Source organism: Pararge aegeria, chromosome 21, assembly GCF_905163445.1.
Source record: "Pararge aegeria chromosome 21, ilParAegt1.1, whole genome shotgun sequence".
Classification (NCBI taxonomy): domain Eukaryota; kingdom Metazoa; phylum Arthropoda; class Insecta; order Lepidoptera; family Nymphalidae; genus Pararge; species Pararge aegeria.
In genome coordinates this window covers 2,370,515-2,397,223 of record NC_053200.1, presented here as the reverse complement: position 1 = coordinate 2,397,223, position 26,709 = coordinate 2,370,515, and the positions used below count along the sequence as shown (strand labels likewise).

Here is a 26,709-nt window from a genome sequence, read left to right as displayed (position 1 = left end):
GAAATCTTAGCTCCACAGATTGTCTACCATCTCTCTATTTATTTCACTTGAGCATTAGAAAAGACCTTATACGTTACACGTTACAAATACTATATAGTAGATTTATTTGCGGACAAAGTATTATGAGCATCTGGATTGCACGCGGTATCTACTTGTTCAGTTAGATTTTTTTTTTAATTTACAATAATTCAAAACAAATTTTAGATATCTACCAAAATACAGAAACAACAACAAATATAATAAATATTTGATCATTACATAATTTTTTTTTTTTTTAATTTGGGAATTATACACGATGCCGTTTCAAATTATTCACTGTAACATAACATATATGTACTCTTCCCATTCATCATGCTCGAGATGTTATCGTTTTATAAAGCGTTTAGTACAGTTCGGTTGTTCAAGCAGCGAACTTCGTCCGCGTTATTCTTTTCTAATGTAATATTTATATTTCTACAATCTACAATGTTGCGTTATTTTGTAGTTTTCTATGTATTATTTGGCTCATTATTCGTCGAAGGCATGTGGTTGGCCCAACCTGGCCCAAAATATCCACCGACAAAAGGTGAAGTCTGGCCAAAACCTCAAATTGAAGTTAAGGAGAAAACATTTTATATTTTTAACCCTTCTCAATTTAAAGTTAAGGTGAGTGTTAGTGTGGTGGCGATATTATCGATTGGACAATGTTTTTTCATGTTCTTGTTTGTAGATGTTTCATAAAGGATGAGTATTCATAAATTACCTTTGAACTGTGTTTTATTGTACATAAAGGCTACTTCTTTTATCTGCACTAACGAAGAGCACGCTGAAAAGTTATACTGAGCGCGCTAAACACTGGAACCAGATGGATATGGAAAATCTTGTTTGCATATATTTTGTGAGGAAAGTTATAGTTGAAGAGGAAGGAGTTGAGCAACGGGCGGGTGATGCGATGCGGAGGGTCATAGAATAGCGGATGAAAGTGAATATGGGAACAAAATACCAAAACGGAAGTTTTAGTATATTATGCAACAAGTACGGTTACATTGCATTTTAAAGACGAGCCGGTCGCGGTATTAGGCATGTAAGCGAGCGCGATAAGAAAGCCGAGAGTGTGAGACGCTTATGGTACATAACTTATATGTACCAGAAGCGTTTTATATGGCGATTCTCAGAACAAATGCCAGAAAAAAAACAGTTTTTCCACTGTATGAAAGTTTCGTAGGCAGCAGCTCTCTAGATTTTGTGCTAGCAAGTTACTCGTGATACTTGCCTCGATTATTATTCCTGGCTGAGTAAAATCTACTATTGCTTTTGTGTTTTAAATTGTATTTAGATCACCACCGTTGGAAACATTAGTTGGTTATATTTGTATCGCAGTATAACCGAAATAAATAGTTTTATCATAAAGGGTATTTATTAAGCAGTGAAATACTTTTACTTTTTTTTGTTGCTGATGTTACTGCCACATATTTCGCAAACATACTGTCCCTATTTGCTTTACAAACAAAAACAAATGCAGACGAAGTCGCGGGCTAGTTTCATATAAAATGAATAGGTAAGACATATTTTCACTCTTTTGTTTTATATTTCATCCAGAAGGAACAAAGATTTATTACAAACGCAAAATTTTTCGCCTGATAACGAGCCACTACCTCTATAAACCCCTATAATGTTTTGCATAGTTGAATGAGTAAAAGTGCCGAGTAGGTGTATCCTCATGCGTATATTATAATTATACTTCGCTAATTATGTGCATGTACATACATTTTACAATATTAGTCACACTGCATTAAATAATGGAAAACACAAATTAATTTATGACTATTTCTCAGGTATATTAACAATCTTTTAACCCAATATTACCGACAAAATATAACACTTTTTTCAGACATCTTTTAGCATCGGCAATACTTGGGTACATTTCTATACTCTGTCCTTCAGTTAGAGCTCAACGTATAAGTTACAAATACTACTTCTATCCACACATAATATTCTACTAGCCCCGAAATTGCGAAAGCAATTTGGAATATAAAAAATGGGTTACTGGGGAGCTGACATTGTAACAAAAAAAGCTACAATGCGGGAAGCGCTATATTAATACCATATTGACTTTATTACATTTTACAGATTCTGGATCAGACCTGCGCAATATTAACGGACGCAATTGCTCGATACTCCTATATAATTGAGAATAAACTTGGGGCAAAAACTCGTGACATAGAGCCATTAACACTTCTCAGTCTCTCTACAAACAATGATACTTATTTCAAGGGGCATCTAAACGAACTGCAAATTACCCTCACGTCACCGTGTGAAGAGTATCCTTATTTGGATATGGATGAAAGCTGTAAGCATCAGAAATAGAGGCTAAGTATTTGACAATGCATGAAATTAACATCATGATCTTTCTCAGTCGATTACTGTACGGCACAGGCAGGAGATCAAATTTATAACCCCGATTATTTCCCCTGAAAATTAACGTGCCCACCTCTAAAGCACGGTAATCGGGAATAGGAGAAGTTTGTCCCCGTTTATTTGGATATTATTTCCACCTTTGTGTCAATGCTCGGAGAGTTGCTAACTTGTGTGAGAAGATAACATTTCGTCCTTCCCCGAGGATAAAAATGAATTCTCATACTAACCATGCAGGACTCTGAGCTGGACCAATCAGATAAGAGTAGTCTGGAATAATAGGAGCCAATAGGAGGAATTCTGTCTTATACAATACTCCAAAATAAACTAAATAGACTAGCCTAAAAATTGTCTTTTACCTTTCGAAAGGGTGGCATAATTTTTAGAAGGATGGTAAAATTAACGTGCCCACCTCTAAAGCACAGTAACAGAGAATAGGAGAAGTTTATCCCCGTTTATTACACGTATATTATTTGGATATTATTTCCTTTGTATTGGCACAAAGGAAATAATATCTGAGAGTTGCTAACTTGTGGGAAAAGATAACATTTTGACCTTCCCCAATGAGAAAAATGAATTTAAATGCTAGCCATACAAGACCCTGAGCTGGACCAATCTGACAAGAGTAGTCTGCAACAATAGGAGCCAATTCTGTCTTATACAATACTCCATAATAAACTAAATCGACTAGGCTAAAAATTGTCTTTTACCTGTCGAAAGGGTGGCATAATTTTTAGACCTGTCAATTTAGTAAAGAGTTTTGTTTACATCGGAATTGGCTCCATTTATTTCGTCTTTACACGTGTATTTTCTAATTATGGAATTTAAAAAGTGGCTTAGTACCAAGATATTCACCTCTAAACACCAACGATATAATGTTTTTTCTATTCACATCTTAATTGAAGAGCAATGCAAATCTTTGCATAACTTTATCGATATTTACACATGTCAAGTATGTTCTTATAAATAATAATTTAAACTCTTCTTGACCTTAAATAATTTATTTGTATAACTCAATTAGATACAGAATCTTTATCTTAGTTAGCAAACAAATAAATGGTAATAAAAGAGAGTAACACATAGTTAAAGGCTCAGCGTATTTACGTGATCTTGTTACAATTTGTCTATACTTGATAATATAAAGAGTAAAGGTTTATAAGACTGTAGGTTTTCTCTGGATCTAATGAACCGATTTTGAAAATTCTTATACCAATAGAAAACTAAATTTTTTGTCAGTACGCTATATATTACCCGAAGGATGGAAAGACTTTTTCCAAATTTTAAGTCAGATTTGCAAATCTTAAGTCTGATTGGGTTTTAACTACGCGGGTGTTCATTTTACGTATATAGTGTATTTTTACATTATTGGCTTATTTATATAATTTGCATTAAACTTATATAATTTGTAAATAAGTTACGCTTTATTTATTAAAAGTAACATAAAAGTAACGTAACATATACTATATATATAAAATATAAAAATTTGGTATGTTGGTCTTCAAACGTATGCTATATTATAATGCAAACTATATTAATTACACTTTGCTTAGATAATCTTACCGTATCATCGAGCGCAAAGCTGATCAGTTCATCAATATGGGGTGCCGTAAGAGGTCTCGAGACGTTCGCACAACTTTTTTATCTATCCGATGATCGCAACGTAAGTTTCTTAAATCATATGATAATTAACGAATAATAAAAGCAAAGCAAACTTAACTCCTGCGAAAATAGCATTTAGTAAAGCACAAGCAAATTTGTAGGGAAAAATAGCAATCTTTGATATAATAAAAAAAATATTCTTTTTCTTCTTTTGATTTATGGCTTTTCATAGTGCAAAAACAGCTTAATGTAATAAAAATTATTGCACTGAGTTCCCGCTCTTTTAGATGAATTGACAATCTGTCACGATTCACAACTGTCAAATTCAACGTCTTTTTTAAATTTTTAGTGATGTATCAATAAATTATCATCGGTTTACCGATTTCATTATATCGATTATTTCTACAGGAAATTCAAGTAAATGAAACCGTGATATTTGATTTTCCACGATATAAACATCGAGGACTGTTATTAGACACATCCCGTCACTTTATTACCCTACCAAACATCTTAAAAACACTGGATGCAATGGCAATGAATAAGATGAATGTATTCCATTGGCACATAGTGGATGATCAGAGTTTTCCTTATCAAAGTGAACGATTTCCAGAATTAAGGTGAATTTTTTTTCAATTAGAATTTTTTAATATATTTAAGAACTTATTTTTAAAATACATGATTTTTTGATCACAGCGAAAGAGGTGCTTACGACCCGTCAATGATCTATACAAAGGCAGATATTGAAAGAGTGATTGAACATGCTAGAAATCGCGGTATCAGAGTTATACCGGAATTTGATGTTCCTGGTAATTATTTTTGCTTTCTTTAAAAAAGCTACTACACGCATGTTTTTAATTTAATCCAGTCATTATTTTATGTTTTAGGACACACTGGTTCTTGGGGTAATGCATACGGTGGAATGCTGACTGAGTGTTACGAAAATGGGCAAGTTATAGGATTTGGTCCTATGGATCCGACGAGAAATACGACTTACAAACTTCTCCGAGATTTGTTTAAAGAAGTGCAAAATTTGTTCCCGGATACGTACTTCCATGTTGGTGGCGATGAGGTTGAGTTAGAATGCTGGTAAATATTTAAGATAATTTAGATGATTGACAACGCAATAATGTTATAATTTATCATTTTATGGATGAACCTACATACTGCAATGCTATTTTTCTTTACAGGCGATCGAATCCTAAACTTATAGAATACATGAAAGTTAATAACCTAACTGCATCGGACTTGCACGCTCTTTTTATGAGAAATGTTATTCCACTATTAGCTAAAACAACAATGCCCATTGTATGGCAGGTGATTATTTAACATTTTATACAATTCTTAAATCTTGGAATTTGAGAAAGTCGTTTCCTTCGAATATTTGGTACTAATCAAAAAGTAAATTTGTCAAGTTGTGTTTATCACGTGTACAATTTATTATACTATGGTATTAATGTATATTTCTTAATGTTTTTTTTATTATTTCAGGAAGTATACGATGAGGGAGTTTCCCTTTCGAGAGTTACGCTTGTACAAGTATGGAAATATAACTGGATTACTGAAATGATAAATGTAAGCCTTCTTATTACAACATGTGCACGTTTTATCATAACTGTTAAATTTAAATAATTTTACGAATACAAAGAAGTGTACGAATATAATCTTCATTATATTCAGTGTTCACTGGTCTTTTTTCTTAAATCACAGGTATTGAGAACCGGACATCGAGTTTTATTCTCTTCTTCGTGGTACTTAGATGCTTTGGGCTCCGAGTGGAAAGACTATTACGCAGCTGATCCTCGTCAAATGGTGTTTGATGTGACGGGTAACGAAACACTTCTAGCAGACATCGTTGGAGGAGAAGCTTGTATGTGGGGTGAGATGGCTGACGACAGAAATGTTATTAACAGGTGAATAAACAAAGGTGAATTAATAGGAGAATATCGTTAAACAAATCTTTACGGCATTCTTCTAACAATTTTCCGTTTTATCTTTCTTTAGAGTATGGCCACGGGCGAGTGCTGTCGCTGAAAGACTCTGGAGCTACCAAGATAGCATGAGACGTTACAAGTTATCGCGCGCCCCTTCCGAAGCATACCACCGTATTGAAGAACATGCATGCCGTATGATACGCCGCGGTATTGATGCGCAACCACCTTCGGGACCTGGATTTTGTGTTGTCTAAGTTATTTATCGCACTATCGTTTGTACGAAATTTAGATCGTAAAATAGTTTTTAATAAAGTTCTTTAAAATTTTTTTTAGTTTACCTAAATGGTTGTTATTTTTTACCACATTTGTACCTTTGACTAGATTCCTAAAGAAAAATCAATTCAAAAAGTCTTAAATAAAATTAACTAATAGTAAAATTATTTGGAGTTACTTTCGATATTTAAACTACGATTAACTAGCGATCCATTGGAATAAAACCGGTTATTTCAGACCACACCCCACCATGCAACACTAGTGTTTGTTGTCTGTGAAAATTTTGTAAACATTAAACAATTTTTTTACGATTGTTTGAATACATGTGCACCTCGTGCAAATAAAGGCTTAATTTCAAATTTTCAACAGCTATTTAAACATGAATTAGGTAGATTAAGCTATAGAAAATGTCTGGTTACTTGGAAGTGAAGTATCCGTTTAAATCGAACATCGGATTGAACCCTTTCAAGGTGAGTTTCGTTTGTGGTGTAATGTTTGTAACGTATCATTGATTATTTGTTAATGTATTTAAATAACTGCAGTCGTGGAAGAGACAATGGTGTATTCTGAGACCCGGGCCTAGCGCGGGCGGCGGGTCTTTGGCTGTTTACTGCAGCGAGGCAGGTGCTTCGGCGGGGATTGTTGAACTTCGATCGGGATGTGTTGTCAAACGTGCAAAGTCGCGAACTAGGCCTCATGCCTTCGCGGTGTTTTCCATCGAAGAACCCTGCAAACCGAAAATCCTGCTCGCGGCCCAAACGCTCCAAGAAGCCCAGCAGTGGATGGATAAGATTCGAGAATTATTAAGTGGACAGAAGCTTTTAGGTGAGATCTAAATTCTATCTACAATTTTTTTTTTTTTTAAACGAGCATCTTGTGAATGTTTTAATAATTAGAACCCTGCCGTACAAAGTCAATTATTTAGAGTTAGTTATGCAGTCTTTTAAAATTTAAAAAATTACTCTAAATCGAATTCATATAAGCCTATTTAATATTTATATATTCAATTATACTAAGGTAAATATTCCCCATGATTTTTTTAACAAATACATAAAAAACGATTTGGATAACTTTTGACATTCCCACATTTTTTAATTAAGCATTCAATAGAGTGTATTGTTTTTTTTTATCTTGAAAGTAAAATCACTGAACGCTGTAAAAAATGTTCAAATTGTAAATTATTACTAAACAATGCCATATGTATTTTTAAATGAAATTTACACTCATAGCCTTTGTATAAAACTTACTGACCCTATTGTTTAAAGTGCTATGTTTAATGTGTTAAGGCAGAATCAGGTCAGTAACTTTATATTATTACCAAACAATAATCTTCTGTCCCATAAACACTAAAAGAAACAGGTCTGAGTTCAGTGCCTACAGTCAAAGTCAAAGTCAAATATTTCTTTATTCAAATAGGTACATTGATGCCACTTTTTATGCATACATTACATGCAAAATATGTACATACCTGAAATGAAAGATGTCACTGCTGCATCAAATTCATGCATAGAAAGCAGCTTGCTTAGCCATCTATACCCAAATTTTGTAATTGCAAAGCATATGCATAAATCAATGCAAAAAAACAAACATTCTTGATTTATGCTTTAACATAGTTAAAAGTTTGCACACGCATATTTGTGAGTAATTTGTAACTGTCTATTTAGGAACGAAAAAAATATGTCTGATTGTGGACAACCCTCACTCATTTAACTAACACAATGTCAACAAATATGGCAACCTCATGATTATACCCTAGGTACCCCAGATGGAACCGCAAAACAGCATGGAGGTGTAATAATGCTTTTTTATATGTGAAAATTTCTACCAGCTAACTCCTACCAAGCCACAATAAAAAAAAGCAATCAATATGTTATAAGTTTTCTATTCAATTTCATAAGCTCCTGTTAGAAATCAATTGAAAATCATAATTAAATAAACAACATCTTTCCTTATGACAGTTATGGCCATGGCCTGAAATTTGCAATGAGACTTGATGTCACAACATTCAATGCAAATAACTCGACTACTTGTTATTGTAATACCCAGCCTTATAAACATAAATACTGCTATTATTATGTGCCCAAGCTTTCTGTGTTGCAACTGACTAAAATGTTAATAATATCACTGTCATTAGAAATTCTTAATGATGTGATGTCAAAGTTTAAAAATGTTTGCACTACAAAAGACATTCTTTTGAAACACAAAATGAAAGTTATGAAATTTTAAATAACAAAATAAACTAAATATTAAAATACTTTTATTCTTGAAGGATTGATTAAATTGAAGCTTTCAAATTCAAAACAGTTTTGGTCTTGGTTAAATAGTATGAAAGTATTATGTACTAAAAACTGCATAGAATATGAATGTACCTATTTACATCCTGTCATATAAATAAAATAAATAATATTGGTTGTTGGATCAAGGGTTGTATACAGAAGGCAGTAATTCTTTAAACGGCACGTATTGTGCGGAGGTTCCTCACTTTGACTGCCAGTTGCTTGGGTACTCAAAAGCCTCGCAAGCGGAAGAGGGGTTTTTTTTTTATTAATTTTTAATAGTGATTTTTGTTTGACTTATGTTGTTATAATTCACATTGTTGAAATTAATTTTTCCAAAAAAAATGATAGAATAATAAATAAATAATAAAAAAATAAAATAAAAGAGACACTCATATTAATATCAAAACATACAAATGCTTCAGAATTCAAACTAATGTCACCCATTACACTCTCAATCATATGACTTTGAGTCAATGGTAAGAAAACTTGTAACAGAAATTTCTTAATATTTAATGTTAATGGTGCTATTTGCATTATAATTAAAGTATAACTTAAGCAGGTTCTACACCTTCTGATCCCACCCACATTTTAATTAGTATAAACATAAACATTAACCATTTTTGGAAAAGTTCTACAGGGAGTAGTGACAGTCATTTGCTTGGTTCTGAAAGTAGTGCTGTCTTTTTCTGAATTTTTGCTGAATGCAAAGTGATGATTTATAGACTTTTCAATTTAGTTAAGTTTAGAGATTAAGCACAAAGGAATTGGTACCATTGTGTCACTAACTGGTCAACCTATTGGCAAAGACTCCTTTCCGTTACTAGTTATCTCTTTGTACAGCAGCAGCTGGGATGTATTATATCGCCATAATAACTAAGGCTGATACCACCCTAGGCGATTTTACGTAATAATTGGCATTGGAATGTGTAAAGCTTGCATAATACTTTTTAAAAGTAAGTTTGTGCTTCTAACTTACCCAAAGCGCCATCATTTTTGATCATTATGTGTTCCATTTTAAGTAACAAATTCACAGATTCATATAGGTACCAATTCTCTTGTAAAAAAAACTGATTGCAGGGTTAGACTGTCACCAGTGCCATTATTTTGTTACTTATGGGATATGAATATTTTGTTTAATAGTTCTCTTATCCTTTGTTTACAAATGAATTGGTACCATTCGCTATTTGTGTTAGAGCAATTTTGTTTATCTAATTTTAAGCCATAACCTGCAGTTATGGCTTAGCATTAGCATTTCTAATGTCTGAGATAATGTGACCTACTGGAGCTATCTTAATGTATGGAGACATATCTTCATACATTAAGATGGCTTCTGTTTTTTGGTACACCTTTACTAAACTTTATCAAGATCCCAAATTGGGTATCCCAAATTTATATAGACAGACAGAAGTTATTACAGTAAAGTAATTTTAAAGACCCTGCTGAACAAAAGGTTATAAAACATATTTGTAAACGCACAAAGTATAAAATATATTATGCCCAAAACTTCTTTAAACTCTCAAATCAAATATCAAGCAAAATTGCTCACATCATGCTATCTCATACCATTTTTCAGGCACCGAAACATTGCTTAAAGATTCGTATTCAGTGACGATTATACCTACGGAGCTGTCACAAAAATGTGGCATATCCGGAGACAGCAACCTCACCCTGTCATCCACCGGACTGACAGTGTCGCCCCTGCTGGCCAGCGCTGTCCTGATTCGATGGCGGAACGTCACTGATGTCCTCCAGGAGAGGGAGAATGGGGACAAAAATAAAACTTGTATACTCAGTGTTGATAGGTTGGTTGTATTCCGCTTTCTATATTGGTGCACTGGGCGGTTTGAGCTTAGGAGTTATTTAAATGAAGTGAAGATAAGTTCTGAGATATTGGTGCCAATTCAGTCAAATTCCCTAACTATGTTTTTGGCCTGACTCATTACTTCTTTCTAGGACATTGTGATCCGTAGATGCTTCCACTAGATCAAAAAGATATATATTAGGGTCATAAGTCACAGTATATATTAATTTGACCAAAATATAATCATTTATAACCTATGCAGAGCCTACTGGAGCTGTAAATATTTAAAATTAAACCTTTAAGAAGCAACATCTCATAACTTACTTCACTGCATTTAACTGGTTTTGCAGTGAACTCTGCTTTTGTTTTAGTGCACTTGTAGTTTTGGGGATTACCCTAGGGCCACTGGGCCAGTGTGTTGCCAATGCATTTTAGGCCGCTATGACTAGTACGCCCTGAAGTACCTACAAACGTTGGCTGAAATACATTGACCCAACGTGTATTGTGGGTGTCACATAAAAAGAGCGCTGGCTGTCGACCTTTGTATCGAATTATTTTTTTCAATAAAAATAAGATTAATGTTCAGTATTAAGTAAAGGTTTTATATTTTCGACGCAAGTGTTCATATCACTAACAAAAAATCTGTTAACTAATATAATCACACGAATTTCTATGTAATTGCTTAAATTGTTTACTGACCATTCCTACTATTCACTACTTTTTCTTACCTAACCCGTTTTTATATAATAAAAATAATATGACAGCGTCATTACAAATTTTAGTATGGTGGAGTTGGTGGGGTGGGCTAACTGCCAGTGCTCTTTTTGACACCAACTTTATTGAGGCTTTAATATCTGATGATTGCTTATATTATGTATTTAGTCATAGTAGTATTCTTCACTGAAAATAGTTAAACTTAATAAACAGCAAACAGAAACGACGATTTTGTATAATCGACGACACTGATAATATTAAATACAGCATCGCAATCGCGTATTAGAATGTAATACTGTTTATTTGCCTATACCTTAGAACCTACCGCATCATTCATTTTGTGTGCTATGTTAACATTACATTTATTGCATGCTTTAATTATAATCTGTAGTTTTAGAAGGAAAATTACTAATATATATATATATTTTATTTTTAATAAGCTTTTCACACCCCACAGCTTTATCAACTCTCAGTGCACTGGCGCACCAGTGGAAATAATATCCAAATAATATATCTTATATCTTTAAACGAGCAATTCTTGTATATATATCTTAATATATATAAATCTCCTGTCACGATGTTTGTCCGCGATGGACTCCTAAACTACTTAACCGATTTTAAATAAAATTCCAATTATATATTAATTGGAATCTCGGAATCGGCTGCAACGATTTTCATGAAATTTAGTATACAGGGGGTTTCGGGGGCGAAAAATCGATCTAGCTAGGATTCATTTTTAGAAAATGTCATTTTATTTGTGTTTTCCGGTAATCGGTTATTGGTACAACAAAGTTGCACGGGTCAGCTAGTGTGTAATAATATACGAAGGTCAACTTCTCCTATTCCAAGTTCGCGTACTTTAGCAGGTGGACACGTTAATTATATATTCTCTCATGGGATATAATCGTGGGATATAATATTTATCTCCGACCTGTGCTAGCCCTGCAGGAGGTTCACTGAATGGTTTAGAAAAAATATATATTAATAAAAATTAATAATGATATTTTTTGTGCCTCAAAACCTCAGACGGCCTCATGTGAGGCCATCTACGTCTGAGGTTAATCGATACAGGGTTGCGGGATCTGTTCCTTGCATGCTCTGTTGATAGGCGATTGTTTTCCATTTACTTCAAATAAATCATATTTCAGTTTTAAAACTAAGTATATTTAAGTAGTAAAACTTTCATAAAAATTCAATTGTAAATTGCATTTACAAGATGTGTATGTTTATGAAAGCGTAAATGACATTGATTCAGTATGTTACTGGTAAATTATTGTTTTCATATTATGTTGACTTAAACCTTTTTGTTAGGCGCCGATTAGGTACACCTTTTTTTTTTATTCCAGTACAAGCTAGCCTTTGACTGCAATCAGGTGGTAAGTGATGATGCAGTCTAAGATGGTAGCGGGCTAACCTGTTAGGGGGTATGGTAGTCATACCCGTGATCGGTTTCTGCGCGACATCGAACCGGAACACTAAAGCTCTTAGCGGCACGTCATTGTCGGCAGGCCGCCAACTAACCACGACCAAAGCCTCCCAACAGCCCTGTAAGTTTTACTTACGTAACTCAGTTACGGAAGTTCCTTACGATTTTGACGGCCGAGTGGCGCAGTGGGCAGCGAACCACGCTGCAAGCGAAGCTTTCTGAGTCCAAGGTCGTGGGTTCGATTCCCACAACTGGAAAATGTTTGTGTGATGAACATGAATGTTTTTCAGTGTCTGAGTGTTTATCTGTATATTATAAGTATTTATGTGTATTATATTCATAAAAAAATATTCTTCAACTATCTCAGTACTCATAACACAAGCTACGCTTGCTTTGGGGCTAGATGGCGATGTGTGTATTGTCGTAGTATATTTATTTATTTATTATTTATCAATTTACTAATGTAAACAACTTTGTAAGCTAGTTCACATATATATTACGTATACTTACAGTTTACGTACGAGTGTCTAGTGGACTAATGTTGGGATTTTAGGTATTATTAGGTCATGACTGCAAACGTTTTATAGTTAAAGAGGTCAGACGTCAGTAGGTGGTATAACCGCAGCGCCAGAAAAAAGCATTCGAGCTGAAGAAAAATAGTAAAACATCCTTATACTATCGCAGTATGACGTAGAACGTATAATGTTATGACGTCAAGTTCTTTGAATTGCATTCAAAGTCAAAGTCAAAGTCAAATATATCTTTATTCAAATAGGCACATAGATGGCACTTTTGATGCGTTATTATATACAAAATGTGTACATAGCATTCACAAGATAATTAGGCTACGACATATTATTTTGTTTCGCCATATATGTCATTCAATTTGTGTGGTTGCTCATGCAATTGTTATGTAGTGACAAATATTTAACCTCTAAAATATTTTAGTATGTTTTGTCCTTTGATCTGAATTAATTAAATAAAAAATATAGAATAGAATAGAATAGAAAAACTTTATTGCAACACAACAAAAAAAGGAAAATACAAGGAAAACAGTAATAGTACTTAGTGCTAGGGTGCAAAGGCGGCCTTATCACTAAAAGTGATCTTTTAAAGGCAACCTGAGCGTACGAAGCCGATAAAAGAGTGGAAAATGGATGGTGCATAAAGTAAGTTACAAAAAAAACAAAAAAATTTGAAACATCAAATTTAAATTTACTTTTAATATGATGATGGCAGTAGGATCCACCGTTATATTTATAATAAAATTGACATTATTATTATATCGTATAGCCTAGTGAAATAATAAAAACGGATATTGAGTTTTCTTTGAGCATTGTAAAGTCAACATCTCTGAGGATGCTACGGTTTTCAACCGAAACGTGCGTAGACGGTACATTGCCGAAGATCTGTTATTTGTTTGAAGACATCATAAATTACACCATATAGATTCTCCCGCTTCTCGCGAGTTATAGCAAATTAAGCTTAATTTTTATAACCTACCGACAAAGCCGGTTTGGCGGAAGACTGGCGCAGTGGGCAGCGACCCTGCTTTCTAAGTCCAATGCCGTGGGTTCGATTCCCACTGCTGGAAAATGTTTGTGTGATGAACATGAATAGTTTCAGTGGCTGTATGTTTATCTATATATATATTTCGGCCGAGTTCGAATCCCAGCACACACCTCTAACATTTCTAAGTTATGTGCGTTTTAAGGAATTAAAATATCACTTACTTCGACGGTGAAGGAAAACATCGTGAGGAAACGTGTGAAGTCCACACGTCTCCGGCCTTAATCCCTCCTTCGTGAGGGTGGAGATTCGTGCCCTGTAGTAGGCCAGTAATGTGTTAATATGATAATGATGATTGGTTATATTTAAATAATGATTAATATATATATATTTCTTTTATTGTTTATTATTTTTAACTTTAATTTCATTTTATTTAACTTCGAACAAAACTTGTTATTATTTATATTTAGATTCACCTTTAGTTATTACCTGTTTTAGTTTACCTATAATAACAATAAATAAATTTGTGTAAGTTCTGTTTAAGCCTGTTTATATCAATCTATATACATATTATAGTTTCAATATTTATAACGAAAATATATGTTTTTATATAAGTTAAATATGTATTTAGGCTATACATTATGGTGTATGTAAATTAATGTAAATTTATTATAAGTTATATAATTAGGTTATTTAATAAATAGGTTTTCTTTTCTTATCTGTACACCACCCACCTATTCAACTCTTTGTTCATCGTACTTTAATGGAAAATGCCTGGAAAAGATCACTAACAGTGATAAGGCTGACTTTAAACTCAGAAAATTTATAAACTAGTTAGTTTATTTGTTACTTTATGAGTTTTCGATACCTATATATATTATAATAAAAAGAAATAAATCGGCAGCCCTAAAATAAGCGTAGCTTGTGTTATGGGTACTAAGATTACATAAATAATTATGATTTACAAATAAACAGACAGACATTGAAAAACATTGATTGTGTTTTGAACATGAATATGTTCAAAACACAATCATTTTTTCAGCTGTGGGAATCGAAGCCACAGCCTTGGACTGAGAAAGTAGGGTCACTTTCCACTGCGCTTATCGACCTTCAAATGGATCTATGTTTTATAATAAATAAAACTAGTGGTCGCGCAGTGGTCGATATTCGACCACAATAAATTTAAATTATAAGTTTGAAAATTTTAATAAAGTTTTATTTTCAAAGAGTATACTACTATAATCAAAGATTCCAAGGCATTGACACCTAACTTTCTACATTTTGGCACCGACTTAAAAATCTTGTAGAAAATACATATTTCTTGCTTTTACGTTGCATAAATAAGTCTGTTCTTTTTTGTAAAAATTTTTTTACTCTATATCTATATATTGTATGTAAGTATGTATGTATATTATTTCAAACATTATAAATAGTCCAAAAAACCATTAAAAAGAGTATATATTATGCATGTATGCCAAATATATGGTACTGTGTGTAAATATTGTTTATTTTTATGTTTTAATAATAAATTTATACATAATTGTAAAAAATATTAGAATTCGGCACTGCTTCTTTATAAACATATAGCTGTGGGAAATACTCTTCGGTTCAAAGTTTATGCTTCACGTAATATATAGATAAACGACATAAGTTTAAAGAATGTATAAAAGCAGATTTAATACATCGAGGTTACTATAGGTACTTTGATGAATTTCTTAATGACAAAGTTGCCTGGAAGCAAGCCGCTCCGCTTTCATCTCTCACAAGACGATAATTGTTAAATTGTAAAATTATATTGGAAAAGAACAACTGCCGAGTTTCTTGCCGGCTTCTCTTCGGTGGAATCTGCCTTCCGAACCGGTGGTAGAGTCACTACAAACAGACGTACTTGACGTTTCAAAAGTGCTTATAATTCGACTATTTGAAATAAATGAATTTTGACACGTTTGCAGCGGCTTCCACGGCGGCGGTGAGATGAGGCTGGCCACGGCACTGAACAGTGATCTCGCGGCGGCCATCAAACTCGCCTTGAAGGAGAGCGTTCGCGGCGTACAGCGTAGTCGCAGCCATCCCGAACTGAACACCAGCTGCGATGTCACAGGTACACAGTTACCCTACCGACAAATATTGGGTAGAAGCAGATGTTAATTTGCTGAAATAAATGAAATCGGAGCATTGTAAAGTCAAAATCTCCTGATGATGCTCCGGTTTCGGAGCGAAACGTGCGTAGAGGGTACATTGCCGAAGATCTGTTCGGTGTGGAGTATAAGGATTGAAGAAATTATAAATTACACCATACATATTCTCCTACTGTTCGCGGAGTATAGCAAATTAAGCTTAATTTTCATAACCTACCGACAAAGCTGGTTTGACGGGCGATTGGCGCAGTGGGCAGCGACCTTGCTGAGGCTGAAGGCTGTGGATTCGATTCCCACAAATGGAAAAATTTTGTGTGTTAAACACGAATGTTTTTCAGTGTCTTAAAATATATATCAGTCATCTTAGCACCCATAACAAAAACAACGCTTACTTTGGAGCTAGATGGCGATGTGTGTATTGTCGTAGTATATTTATTTATTATATGTTTATAAAGACGTACCGCTAAGCGATTAAGCGATCCGGTATGAAGTCGCGCAGAAACTGATTAGTTGTCAAGGGTTAACGTGTAGTGTAACAAAAAAAGGGTACACTCCATTATGTTTCATTCGCAGACTCTTAACATCCCACTACTGTGGACAGGTCTCGTCTCTCATAGAAGAGACTGTTTTAGAGCCTAGACCCACCAAGCTACTTTAACGCGGGTTGGTGGGCTTTAACGACTATTACCACAATTGAGTGATAATAGCCGGGAATGACGGCTTTATGTGCTCAGCAAGGCACAGAGGAGACGGCTTTAGAGCCTAGACTCACCACGCTACTCTAATGCGGTTATTTTTTTTATAAATAATTGTACTACGACAATACACATAGCTATCTAGCCCCGAGGTAAGCGTAGTTTGTGTTATGGGTACTAAGATGAATGATGAATATTTTTATGAATAAATACTTATAATATACAGATAAACACCCAGACACTGGAAAACACTTATGTTCATCGCACAAACATTTTCCAGTTGTGGGAATCGAACCCACGGCCTTGAACTCAGAAAGCAGGGTCGCTGCCCACTGCGCTATTCGGCCGTCAAAAATGCTGCTTAGCGGCAGAAATAAGCAAACCCCCGGGCTGTACTATTAGTAACTTTTGTTCGCAGGCGAGTTGAGACGCAGCAGCTGGTACAGTGGACCCTCAGAAGTGTCATTGGATGACACAGATCTCATTATGTCAAAGGTACAGGTGTCATTTTATCTTTATAAGACTTGCATACTAAATGTTCAGATATGCGTGCTTTTTTTAATTTATTCAATTGAATATCATTTACTTCAACTGTGAAGGAAACATCGTGAGGAAACCTGCATATCTGAGAGTTCTGCATATTGTTCTCAAAGGCGTTTGAAGTCCAACAATCCTTTTTTTTTTTGTTTTATTCCACTACAAATTTACACTTGACTGCAACCCAAACTAGTGGTAAGTGATGATGAGTCGAAGATGGTAGCAAGCTAACCTGTTAGGGAGTATGGTAGTCATAAATCGGTTTCTACGCGACATCGCACCGGAATAGTAAATCGCTTAGCGGCACGTCTCTAGTGGTGACTATTTTATCCTCTTTCGTAGCCGAGTTTCATAACCTGGAAATATAGACTCAACTCAAAATTATTCATAACTACATTTAAAGATATTCACATGGAAATGTCCGTTTGGCAGGAGTCCCAGCGCATGCCGAGCGGACAACTGTCACGTTGTAGCGGCGGCCTGCTGCGAGCCTCGCTGACGTCACTGGATGACAGGTATGCCACTAACAGCCATGATAGCCTAGTGGTTAGAGCCTCGGCCTCTCTTTCAGGCGCACCGAGTTCGGCGAGCACCTAAAACTTTTCTGAGTTTTGTGCGTTTTAAAAATAATCGCTGAAGATAAACATCGTGTGGAAATCTGCATTATGCTTAGTTACAATGTACCTGTATTTTATTAACTCTTACTGAAACTACTGCTCTGCTCAATGCTTTAAATTTTTGTTTTAATAAATTTAGTAGCTGACCCATGCAACTTCTTTGCACCAAATCGGTTATTACCGGAGAACACAAATAAAATGACATTTTCTAAACATGAATCCTAGCTAGATCGATTTATCGCCCCCGAAGCCCCCTGTATACTAAATTTCATGAATATCGTTGGAGCCGATTCCGAGATTCCAATTATATATATACAAGAATTGCTCGTTTAAAGATATAAGATATTATTGCATGTTATTTAATAAACTCGATGACGCGGTCCCATGAGTTTTGTTCACCCAAAAAAGTACTCAACGCGCTTAAGAAGTTACACTTCGAAATATAAAATTGCCGAGTACGCTAAAAATTTAATGAAGGAGAATTTTATAAATTAAAGTACATACGCATTGGTTAAGTTAAGCTCATAAGAGTTGGTCAAATGAAGCGCATGATTAAAAAAATACAGATTAATGCCGCTAGTGCAATTTTAATTGGCAGTCAACTTAACGAGAAAGGAAGGATTGGATTCCAAAATAGACTGGATAATCTTTGAAATTTTTGCATTTCTTTTGTTTTATATCCATTGGATCGTGTTTTATGCTTGAAAATACGAATATATCCAGTATGTCCCAAAAACATACAATTTGCTTCAAATTTAAATGTATTAGGGCTGTAATTTGTAAAAAGGAAAGTTCATTGACATTGTTCAAAAACAATTAATGATATAAGTTTTAGCTATGTTTAGCAAACAACATATACTGATTTATAAGAAACTTGGCGTTTTTCAACGAAACATTTAAATAAGTTAGTCTAGAAGCTGAAGTGGCAATAGGTGGAGCTAGACCGCGATACCCCCCGACCCCGTACCGGTAAACACAGCGTTGGTCGGTCACCAACAAGATGGACAGACGACATCAAACGAGTAGCTGGAAACAAGCTGGCCCGGACCGACAAAATTAAAAAAAAGTTTAAAATTCATTTATTTCAAGTAGGCCTACTTTATAAGCCCTTTTGAAACGTCAAGTATGTATGTTGGTAGTGACTCTACCACCGGTATAGTTCGGAAAGCAGATTCTACCGAGAATCGGAACTCCCTACCATAACCTATGTCCAGCTGTCAATCGATATATTGATAATGTCATTATAATGATAATGTCAATCGATTGAAGTGATGTTGATGATGATGAATAAGCAGATATAAAACTTTTTAAAATTATCTCCAACTTATGTCACACTGTCTTTAGTAGTGATGATGTAATCCGCAGCATGTGCGACCGTCGCTCGCTCGTTTCCGTCTCGTCGGGCGTGTACGAGGAGATCTCGGAGGAGCCTCGGCCGCGCGCGCTCGAGGAGCCCACGTACGAGTCCGTGGCAGACTGCATCTACGCCACCATGCGCCGCTCGGGCAAGCGACACCCGCCGCCGCCACTGCCACCCCGCCACCCCTACCAGTGAGTGACGACCCTACTCCGGGAGAACCCCGAAACATATTAATAAAGAAAAGTCCAAAAAAAATCATTCCCAAAATTTTATCTTTGCCCAATTTTACGTTAAAACTACACTAACAACCAAAAAAACTAAAAAAACATTGAAAGTTTTAGAATAAGGCATTATCTCGTTAAATAAAGTTCATTTAAATATCACAAAAAAAAAATCTGTACATAATAAAAAAAATAATAATACAAACACGATATACCGCACCTTACTTGTCTATGATTCTAGCCACAGACTGATTGGAGTATTATTTAACGTCAATGGCACAATGGAGCTCCACTTGAAAGTTGATTAAAAATATAAATTCGTATTTTTATAAAAACCTTAATTAAATCCATGCGAGAAATAAAATAAGAAAACATGATAATACAAACACAAAATATCACACCTTACTTGTCTATGATTAAGACTGATTTTAGTATTATTTAACGTCAACAGCACAATGAAGCTCGGCGAGTCGTGGAGCTGTCGTATGGGTGGCGGCGCAGGCGACGCGGGTGTCACCCGCCACTCCTCCCTCGGCTCGCTGCATCACAAGCCCGCGCGGCCCGCCAAGCCGTTTAGTGTGTTCAGGTAAACGTCAAAACATATTATCTGTGGTAATGCCATGCCATTGTGAACCGCAATCTTATTAATGTGTGACGGCCGATTGGCGCGGTGGGCAGCGACCCTGCTTTCCAAGTCCAACGCCGTGGGTTCGAATCCCACAACTGGAAACTGTTTGTGTGATGAACATGAATGTTTTTCAGAGTCTGGGTGTTTATCTGAATTTTATAAGTATCTATGTAAATTATTCATAAAAATATTCATCAGCCATCTTAGCACCCATAACAGAAGCTACGCTTACTTTGGGGCTAGATGGCGATGTGTGTATTGACGTAGTATATTTATTTATTAATTTGTTATTTTAAAATTTACGGTTCCATTTGTACATTATTGTACATTGCTACAAAGCGGAGGTATTTTTAATGTAAATTCATACTTAACTAGTGGCACTTATATACAAAAAATATATACAGTTAGTATATATTTTTTTTTAAATATATACAATTAGTATATATTTTTTTTCATTTTCATTCTGCAATTTCAAACTGCAATCTCACCTGCTGCTAAGTGATGATGCAATCTAAGATGGTAACAGGCTAACCTGTAAGGGGTATAGCAGTTATATTAAACTCTACTCGGTTTCTACGCGACATCGTACATCGTACAATGGTATCTTTATATTGTTACAACTAGTTGCGTATGATATTACATAGGGTAAAGATTCTTGGTCTATGAATTGGCAATAGTCTATAACAGTTCACTGGATGGACTAAAAGTAATTATAAGTTTATAACTATGAAAAAGAAAAGTATAATTTTCACTTCATCAAATCAACCAATTACCACTACAGCACGGGTCTCTTCCCACAATGAGAAAGTGTTAAGGCCGTAGTCCACCACGCTGGCCTAGTGCGCATTGGTGGACCCCTTTGAAAATATTTTGTTGAACTCACAGGCATGCAGGTTTCCTCACGATGTTTTCCTTCACCGTCGAAGCAAGTGATATTTTTAATTACTTAAAACGCACATAACTTAGAGGTGCGTGCTGGGATTCGAACTCGGCCCCACAAAAGTGAAGTTGAGCTCCTACCCAGCGCGCTATCATCGCTTTCATCGCTTTCATCGCTTAATTTTCTCTTACTCGCAGAAAAAGACTGAAAAGCGACTCACGCATCGCAACATCACCGAACACCAACAAGAACAAAGACGTGGAGACAAAGAAGAAGAAGTTCGACTTCACCCCCACCCGGGACATCTTCAAGAGCTTCAAAGTCAGCAGGAAAATGAAGAATCTCAAAATCAACTCCGGCCTCTCGAAAGGCGAGACGAAAAGCTGCGAATTCCTCGACGAGACACAACACGTGACGAGCAATCGCTGCTCGAAATCTGTTGAATGTTTGGAAGGGAACGGGTAAATGCATGCCTTTCTTTAAACGTTACTTACTCCCTTTATAAAACTTGGCATAACGTCGGAGACAGTGACGAACTCCCTAGCGCAACGGTGAGCGCTGTGAATTTAAGTAGGAGGAGACCCGCAGGGGCAATTTGGGAATTTATTATTTCTGAATTTTCTCTGGTCTGTTCTGGTGGGGGAGGCTTTCACCGTGGCTAGTTACCCCCCTACCGACAAAGACGTGCAGCTAAACGATTTAGAGCTCCGCTGCGGTCCTTTAATTATCAATAACTGGTATAGATACATCAACTCAGTTGTGCGCGCGGCCCTATGTGTGGGTAAACCTTGTACATATACAGTGACTTTGTGTGCGTGACAAGAGGTACAGTCGGGTACAAATACAAATACAGTTATTTACGGGTTATATACGGGTTTTTTTTTAAAAAAACAGTTATTTGGTAATTTAATGTTTATTTATTGAACATTATTCTGAATCGCTACTTGAAAAATCAAATGATGAATTTTCGGATTCGCTGCTCTCATCAAGGTTAATTATGAATTCTGACTCCATGTCAAAATGTCTATAGTATTCTTCTTCTTTCTTTTGTACATGTCGACAAGTATTACCCCACATCCCTTCATCAATTTGACTTAAACATTCATTTATGAGTTTCATTATTTCCGTCACATTTTGGTCGACATTACGCGAAGCAATATAATTTTTTAAAATTCCCCACACATTTTCTATGGGGTTTAGTTCAGGATGATATGGTGGCAATCGAAGAACTTTTATGCCATATCGCTGAAGTATGTCATCAATCTTGTAACAGATATAGTTTTCTTTATTTTTTTTAATCAAATCATACAGTTCAATTTTTTTCATATCTTGATTAAAAGCTATATTTTTTTCTGTCAGCCATCTCTGCATTTCTATTTTTTTGGAATTCGAATTTGGGGCTCTGTCATTTTGAACGTTATGGTATGAGGCATTATCAAGCACAACCACAGAGTTAGGTGGAAGATTCGGTACTAGACGTTCTTTTAGCCACTTTTCATAGTTTTCCGCGTTCATGTTAGAATGGTAATCACCAGAAACACTATTTGCTTTGTATGTCAATAGTGCGTTAGGTACGAAACCTTGTTCTGAACCAGCATGCACAATGATAATTCTTTGTCCTTTCGACAGGTTTCTCTTTAAAGGTGGTCCATCTTTATTACCCCATCCTTTGTTTTGAACATGATTAGTTAAGATATAGCTCTCATCTGTATATACGATACACCGATTTTCTTGACGGTATCTGAGTAAATTTTTTAGGTAGGAAAATCGTAGTTTTTGGATGTCATGCCGCTCTATAATAACACGTCTGTTATCCACAGTTTTTCGCCATTTGTATCCCAACTTTAACAAAGCTGTACGCAGAGTCGAAATACTTCCATCATAGTTAAGTTTATCTTGAAATATTCCTTTCAACTTTAGCAAGGTAGGTAACTCACGATGTTCTAAATGGTAATTTTGAATAGTGGAACGTATAACATCAACGTTAAAGTTGTCTAATTCTAACTTCTTTAAACGTTTTTTACGGTCTTTATGCGGAGATTTAAACTTAGAGTCAGATTCTTTTCCTTCAGCCAATATATTAGTAACTGTTCTCTCTGATACCCCCACTGCCATTGCTGTTCTTTTCCGTACGCTATTTAAATGTTCACTTAGTTTCGATATTAAAATTGGACTTGCACTGCAAACTGGATCACTTACTAGTTCCAATATATCTCTCGCATCTATTTTCAGAAATTCGTATACCTTAGCAATGGTTTCTCGAGTCTAAAACAATAATACGTAAACGTCAACAAGGATATATTTTTTCGTATATAGAATCATAATAAATACCTATTCATTACATCTAAATTTAAAAATAAAAAATATTTACCTGACTCCTTAAACATTTTTTCCGTGAAGAACTAGACATTTTCGTAAACGACTGTACCCGTAAGAAAAAGCGATAGGAACACGTCTTGCTCGAACGACGACTGCCGCGTCACTGCCACACGAATGAAAGTTGTATATTTACAAGCGCACGCACACATAGGGCCGCGCGCACAACTGAGTTGAAGTATCTATAACAGTAGTTAAAGCCCACCTACCCATATTGAAGCAGCGTAGTGGGTTTATGATGTAAAACCCGCTCTCTTATAAGAGATTGTCTCCAGTAATACGATAAAAAGCCAAACTTTTTTGTAAAACCAAAAAAATAGAGCAAACAGAAAGTAACCTATGTGCATTTATAAGTACCGAACTAGAACTGCCATCGATTCCAAAGTCAAAGGAAAACGGAAGGACAAAATTATAAAAAAAAAAAAAATGCGTATAAAAATTTTGTAACCGGCCAATCGCAGCCTGAATATTTCCTCCCATTGTAGGTAAAACGACTTAAAAAATTCTAAAAGTCCATGTTTGTTCCCGCAGGTACGACGAATTCGACGGTAACATATCCTTAGAAGTCACAGAAGACCAGAAAGTGGATTTCGTACCGCAAGAGCTGTTCCAACTAATTCTGTGCCCGGACCTCAGCAAAGTGCGCTTAAAAGATAACCAGTGCTTGCAGGAACCTTGCGAGTGCGAGAACGACTACCTGCCCATGTCGCCCATAGTACCGCCGCCCATGGAACACCACTACATGGTGATGTCTCCGAGAACCCATCTGGCCTGAACTTCTAGTCTTGGCAGCGTCAGGCCGTTTCCTTATTTATCGGTGCAGAGTTATGCGGCTATGGAAACAGAATAGGTTCTATCTACACATAACTTTATAATATTAATCATGGAATTCCACATTGAAACGCTGCTTCTGTAAAATTAAATGACTTATCGTCTTAAAATGGCGACTTATCTAAAGTACAGAAAATATTTAAAATGTATTCAGCGATCGAAAAAATTAATCGAATTTAGTACCTATTCGCTATAGTGTGTGGTAGATATCACCGCCGCGCCGCGTCTCTTGCACTCGCTGTAGGGTGCTTCTTAATACACCTAGTTTGTATTTATTTTTATTATTTATTGAATTTTTTTTCCAAACTCGCACTGGACTCGTAAACTGGGAATAAATAATTTAGCCGTTATACAAAAAATTGGTTACCAGAAAGAAATCGACGACTGACATACATACAGGGTTTTTTAGAAAGTAACCTAAAAATATAAATTGACAACCCTAAGTACTTGACATGACTTATCGCATTTACACTTGTGTGTGTGTGTATATGAACGTGTGTAATGTGATGATATTATGGTTGTCATTGCGTAAAGATATTGCCCTAAAAGTAAGTCAGGGATAAGCTGTTATGGTACACAAGTCATTACTATGAATTTCTAATTTACCTTTTGTAACCGTTTATTGTAATAATAACAATCTGTAATGATGGAAATAATGTACTACGTCATTGAAATCACGCGATCTTTGCCAGACACACAAAAATGTCCATCTTAAACTTCGAACGATCTTTTTATGGGCATACCAACGAAGCGTCGATAAATCAGGAGACGGTCTCGAACTGCACCCGGTTTGTGATATTTTGATGGTTAGATTAGATCGAGTAGGTTAATGCTAGCGGAAATTGACTTGGCTGTCGTCAGAAAGGTGGTCTCTTTTATAAATAAACTTCCTTTGCCGGAAGTGATTGGCTCAACTAACAACATTTAGTTCAGTTGTTAAGTCCTTATCACGTTAGATTTTTTTTCGCTGCTAAATGCTTACTGCTTCGTAATAAGGTGGAGCCTGCGATCCTGAAGACGAGGACCCCGATGTACGACTTCTGACGTGATCCATCCGATCTGTGGTCACGGGGGCGTTAGGACTTAAACCCCAGTCCAAAAACCCACTCACAATTTTGAATCTAAGCTCGGCTTAATATCCTGCACAGCTAGCATTTTTATCCCTTGGGAATGTACAAAATTGTATCTCCTGCTACAGTTTTATCAACTCTCAGCCTATTTCGAACGTGTGGAAATAATTTCCAAATAATAAGCTTCTTTTAATAGGCATGATGACAGTAACAAAGAATCGCCAAAATATTGCGTTTATCTAATGATATGTGATTAATGTATTATGCAAAACGTATTTATATTTATATCACTAAGCGAGATTGGTATTTATTTCCAGTAAATAAACCTGCAAAATTTAGCGATCTGCAATGACAGGTGAAAAACTGAATTCAAAAATGTGACGTCACGTCTATATAAACATAATCTGGTACCGCTTTAGCTTCGAAAATCTCTCAAGTATGTTATCAATACCAAAATCAATAATCTTTAGCTATGGAATAAGGACTTATTAAAGCTCTAATTTGCCTATGACGTCACGAGTACCCGCCATCACATGATATAAAATATAATTCATATTTTATATCAACAAATCCTTTAATTTCTGCAAAAAATAAAATATATTTTGGTACCAGTATTTCAAAATTGGTAACCATGATTCCGTGCTTTGGAAGGACATGTTAATTTTATCTATATAGGATATTATTTTAATCTCCCGTCTATGCTAGCCGTGCAGCTGTATTACATTATTCGGCCGCGTTTGATGATTATGAGTTTTATTTATAACAACCAAGCTAACTCCAGCGCCATTCTTACGTATTTAACGAAGTAAGGACTCAACAAACGAAACCAGTCAATTATTAGGACTCTTTTACAGTCGAATGGCCAACATCTATTTGAGAATGTGGTTTCGTAAGACAACCAAAGTTTAGGCAAATTTTATGATAGATTTAATATTGCGATGGAACACGACCACGTGTTGGACGTGTTGTAAAGACTGATGGAGAAGACTTGAACGTTTGTAAAATTGTACAAGGTCATTTGTGTTCAGAAATTGTGACTCTGCCAGATTAGTCAGCTCTGACCATAGAACTACGAATAACAAAACACCAGAAATGTTGTGTACGCGTCACCTTGCGACAACGAACGAGACTCAGAGTACTCTAATTTTAACAAAACATTTGTAACTTTTAACGACTTTAAACTACGTTGCCTCTTGATCTCTAAAACAACTAGTGTACTCTTTTGAGAAAAACAGAAATGTATGATATACTATGTGTAAATGAAGCTTAATTTTTTATACTACGCGAACAGCAGGAGAATTAATTTATAATGTAGATGGTATAAAGTCAACAGTTCCCGAAGATGCTCCGGTGTCGGAGTGAAACCTGCGTAGAGAGTACATTGTGGAGGATCTGTTTGGTGTGGAGCATAAAGATTGTAAATGACACCA

At 35.5% G+C, this 26,709-nt stretch overlaps 3 protein-coding genes across 3 annotated transcripts; 2 read left to right on the top strand and 1 right to left on the bottom strand.

Moving 5' to 3' along the window:
* Positions 1-371: 371 nt before the first annotated feature.
* On the top strand, positions 372-6,230 carry LOC120633325 (beta-hexosaminidase subunit beta-like). Its single transcript, XM_039903516.1, has 10 exons — positions 372-645; positions 2,110-2,329; positions 3,945-4,054; positions 4,402-4,610; positions 4,687-4,799; positions 4,878-5,079; positions 5,181-5,307; positions 5,482-5,565; positions 5,701-5,903; positions 5,995-6,230. The coding sequence occupies exons 1-10, from the start codon at positions 466-468 to the stop codon at positions 6,176-6,178; spliced, it is 1,632 nt and encodes a 543-aa protein (XP_039759450.1). The 5' UTR covers positions 372-465; the 3' UTR covers positions 6,179-6,230.
* A 211-nt stretch (positions 6,231-6,441) lies between these two features.
* Positions 6,442-25,770, top strand: LOC120633174. Its single transcript, XM_039903305.1, has 10 exons — positions 6,442-6,667; positions 6,740-7,022; positions 10,050-10,278; positions 15,879-16,027; positions 17,178-17,254; positions 17,729-17,811; positions 19,279-19,464; positions 19,946-20,080; positions 21,200-21,463; positions 23,910-25,770. The coding sequence occupies exons 1-10, from the start codon at positions 6,605-6,607 to the stop codon at positions 24,151-24,153; spliced, it is 1,713 nt and encodes a 570-aa protein (XP_039759239.1). The 5' UTR covers positions 6,442-6,604; the 3' UTR covers positions 24,154-25,770.
* On the bottom strand, positions 21,896-23,562 carry LOC120633175. The gene is made up of 2 exons (XM_039903307.1): positions 23,374-23,562; positions 21,896-23,267 (listed from the first exon to the last, which is right to left on the bottom strand). Exons 1-2 carry the CDS (start codon positions 23,410-23,412, stop codon positions 21,930-21,932), a joined length of 1,377 nt encoding a protein of 458 aa, XP_039759241.1. The 5' UTR covers positions 23,413-23,562; the 3' UTR covers positions 21,896-21,929.
* Positions 25,771-26,709: the final 939 nt, after the last annotated feature.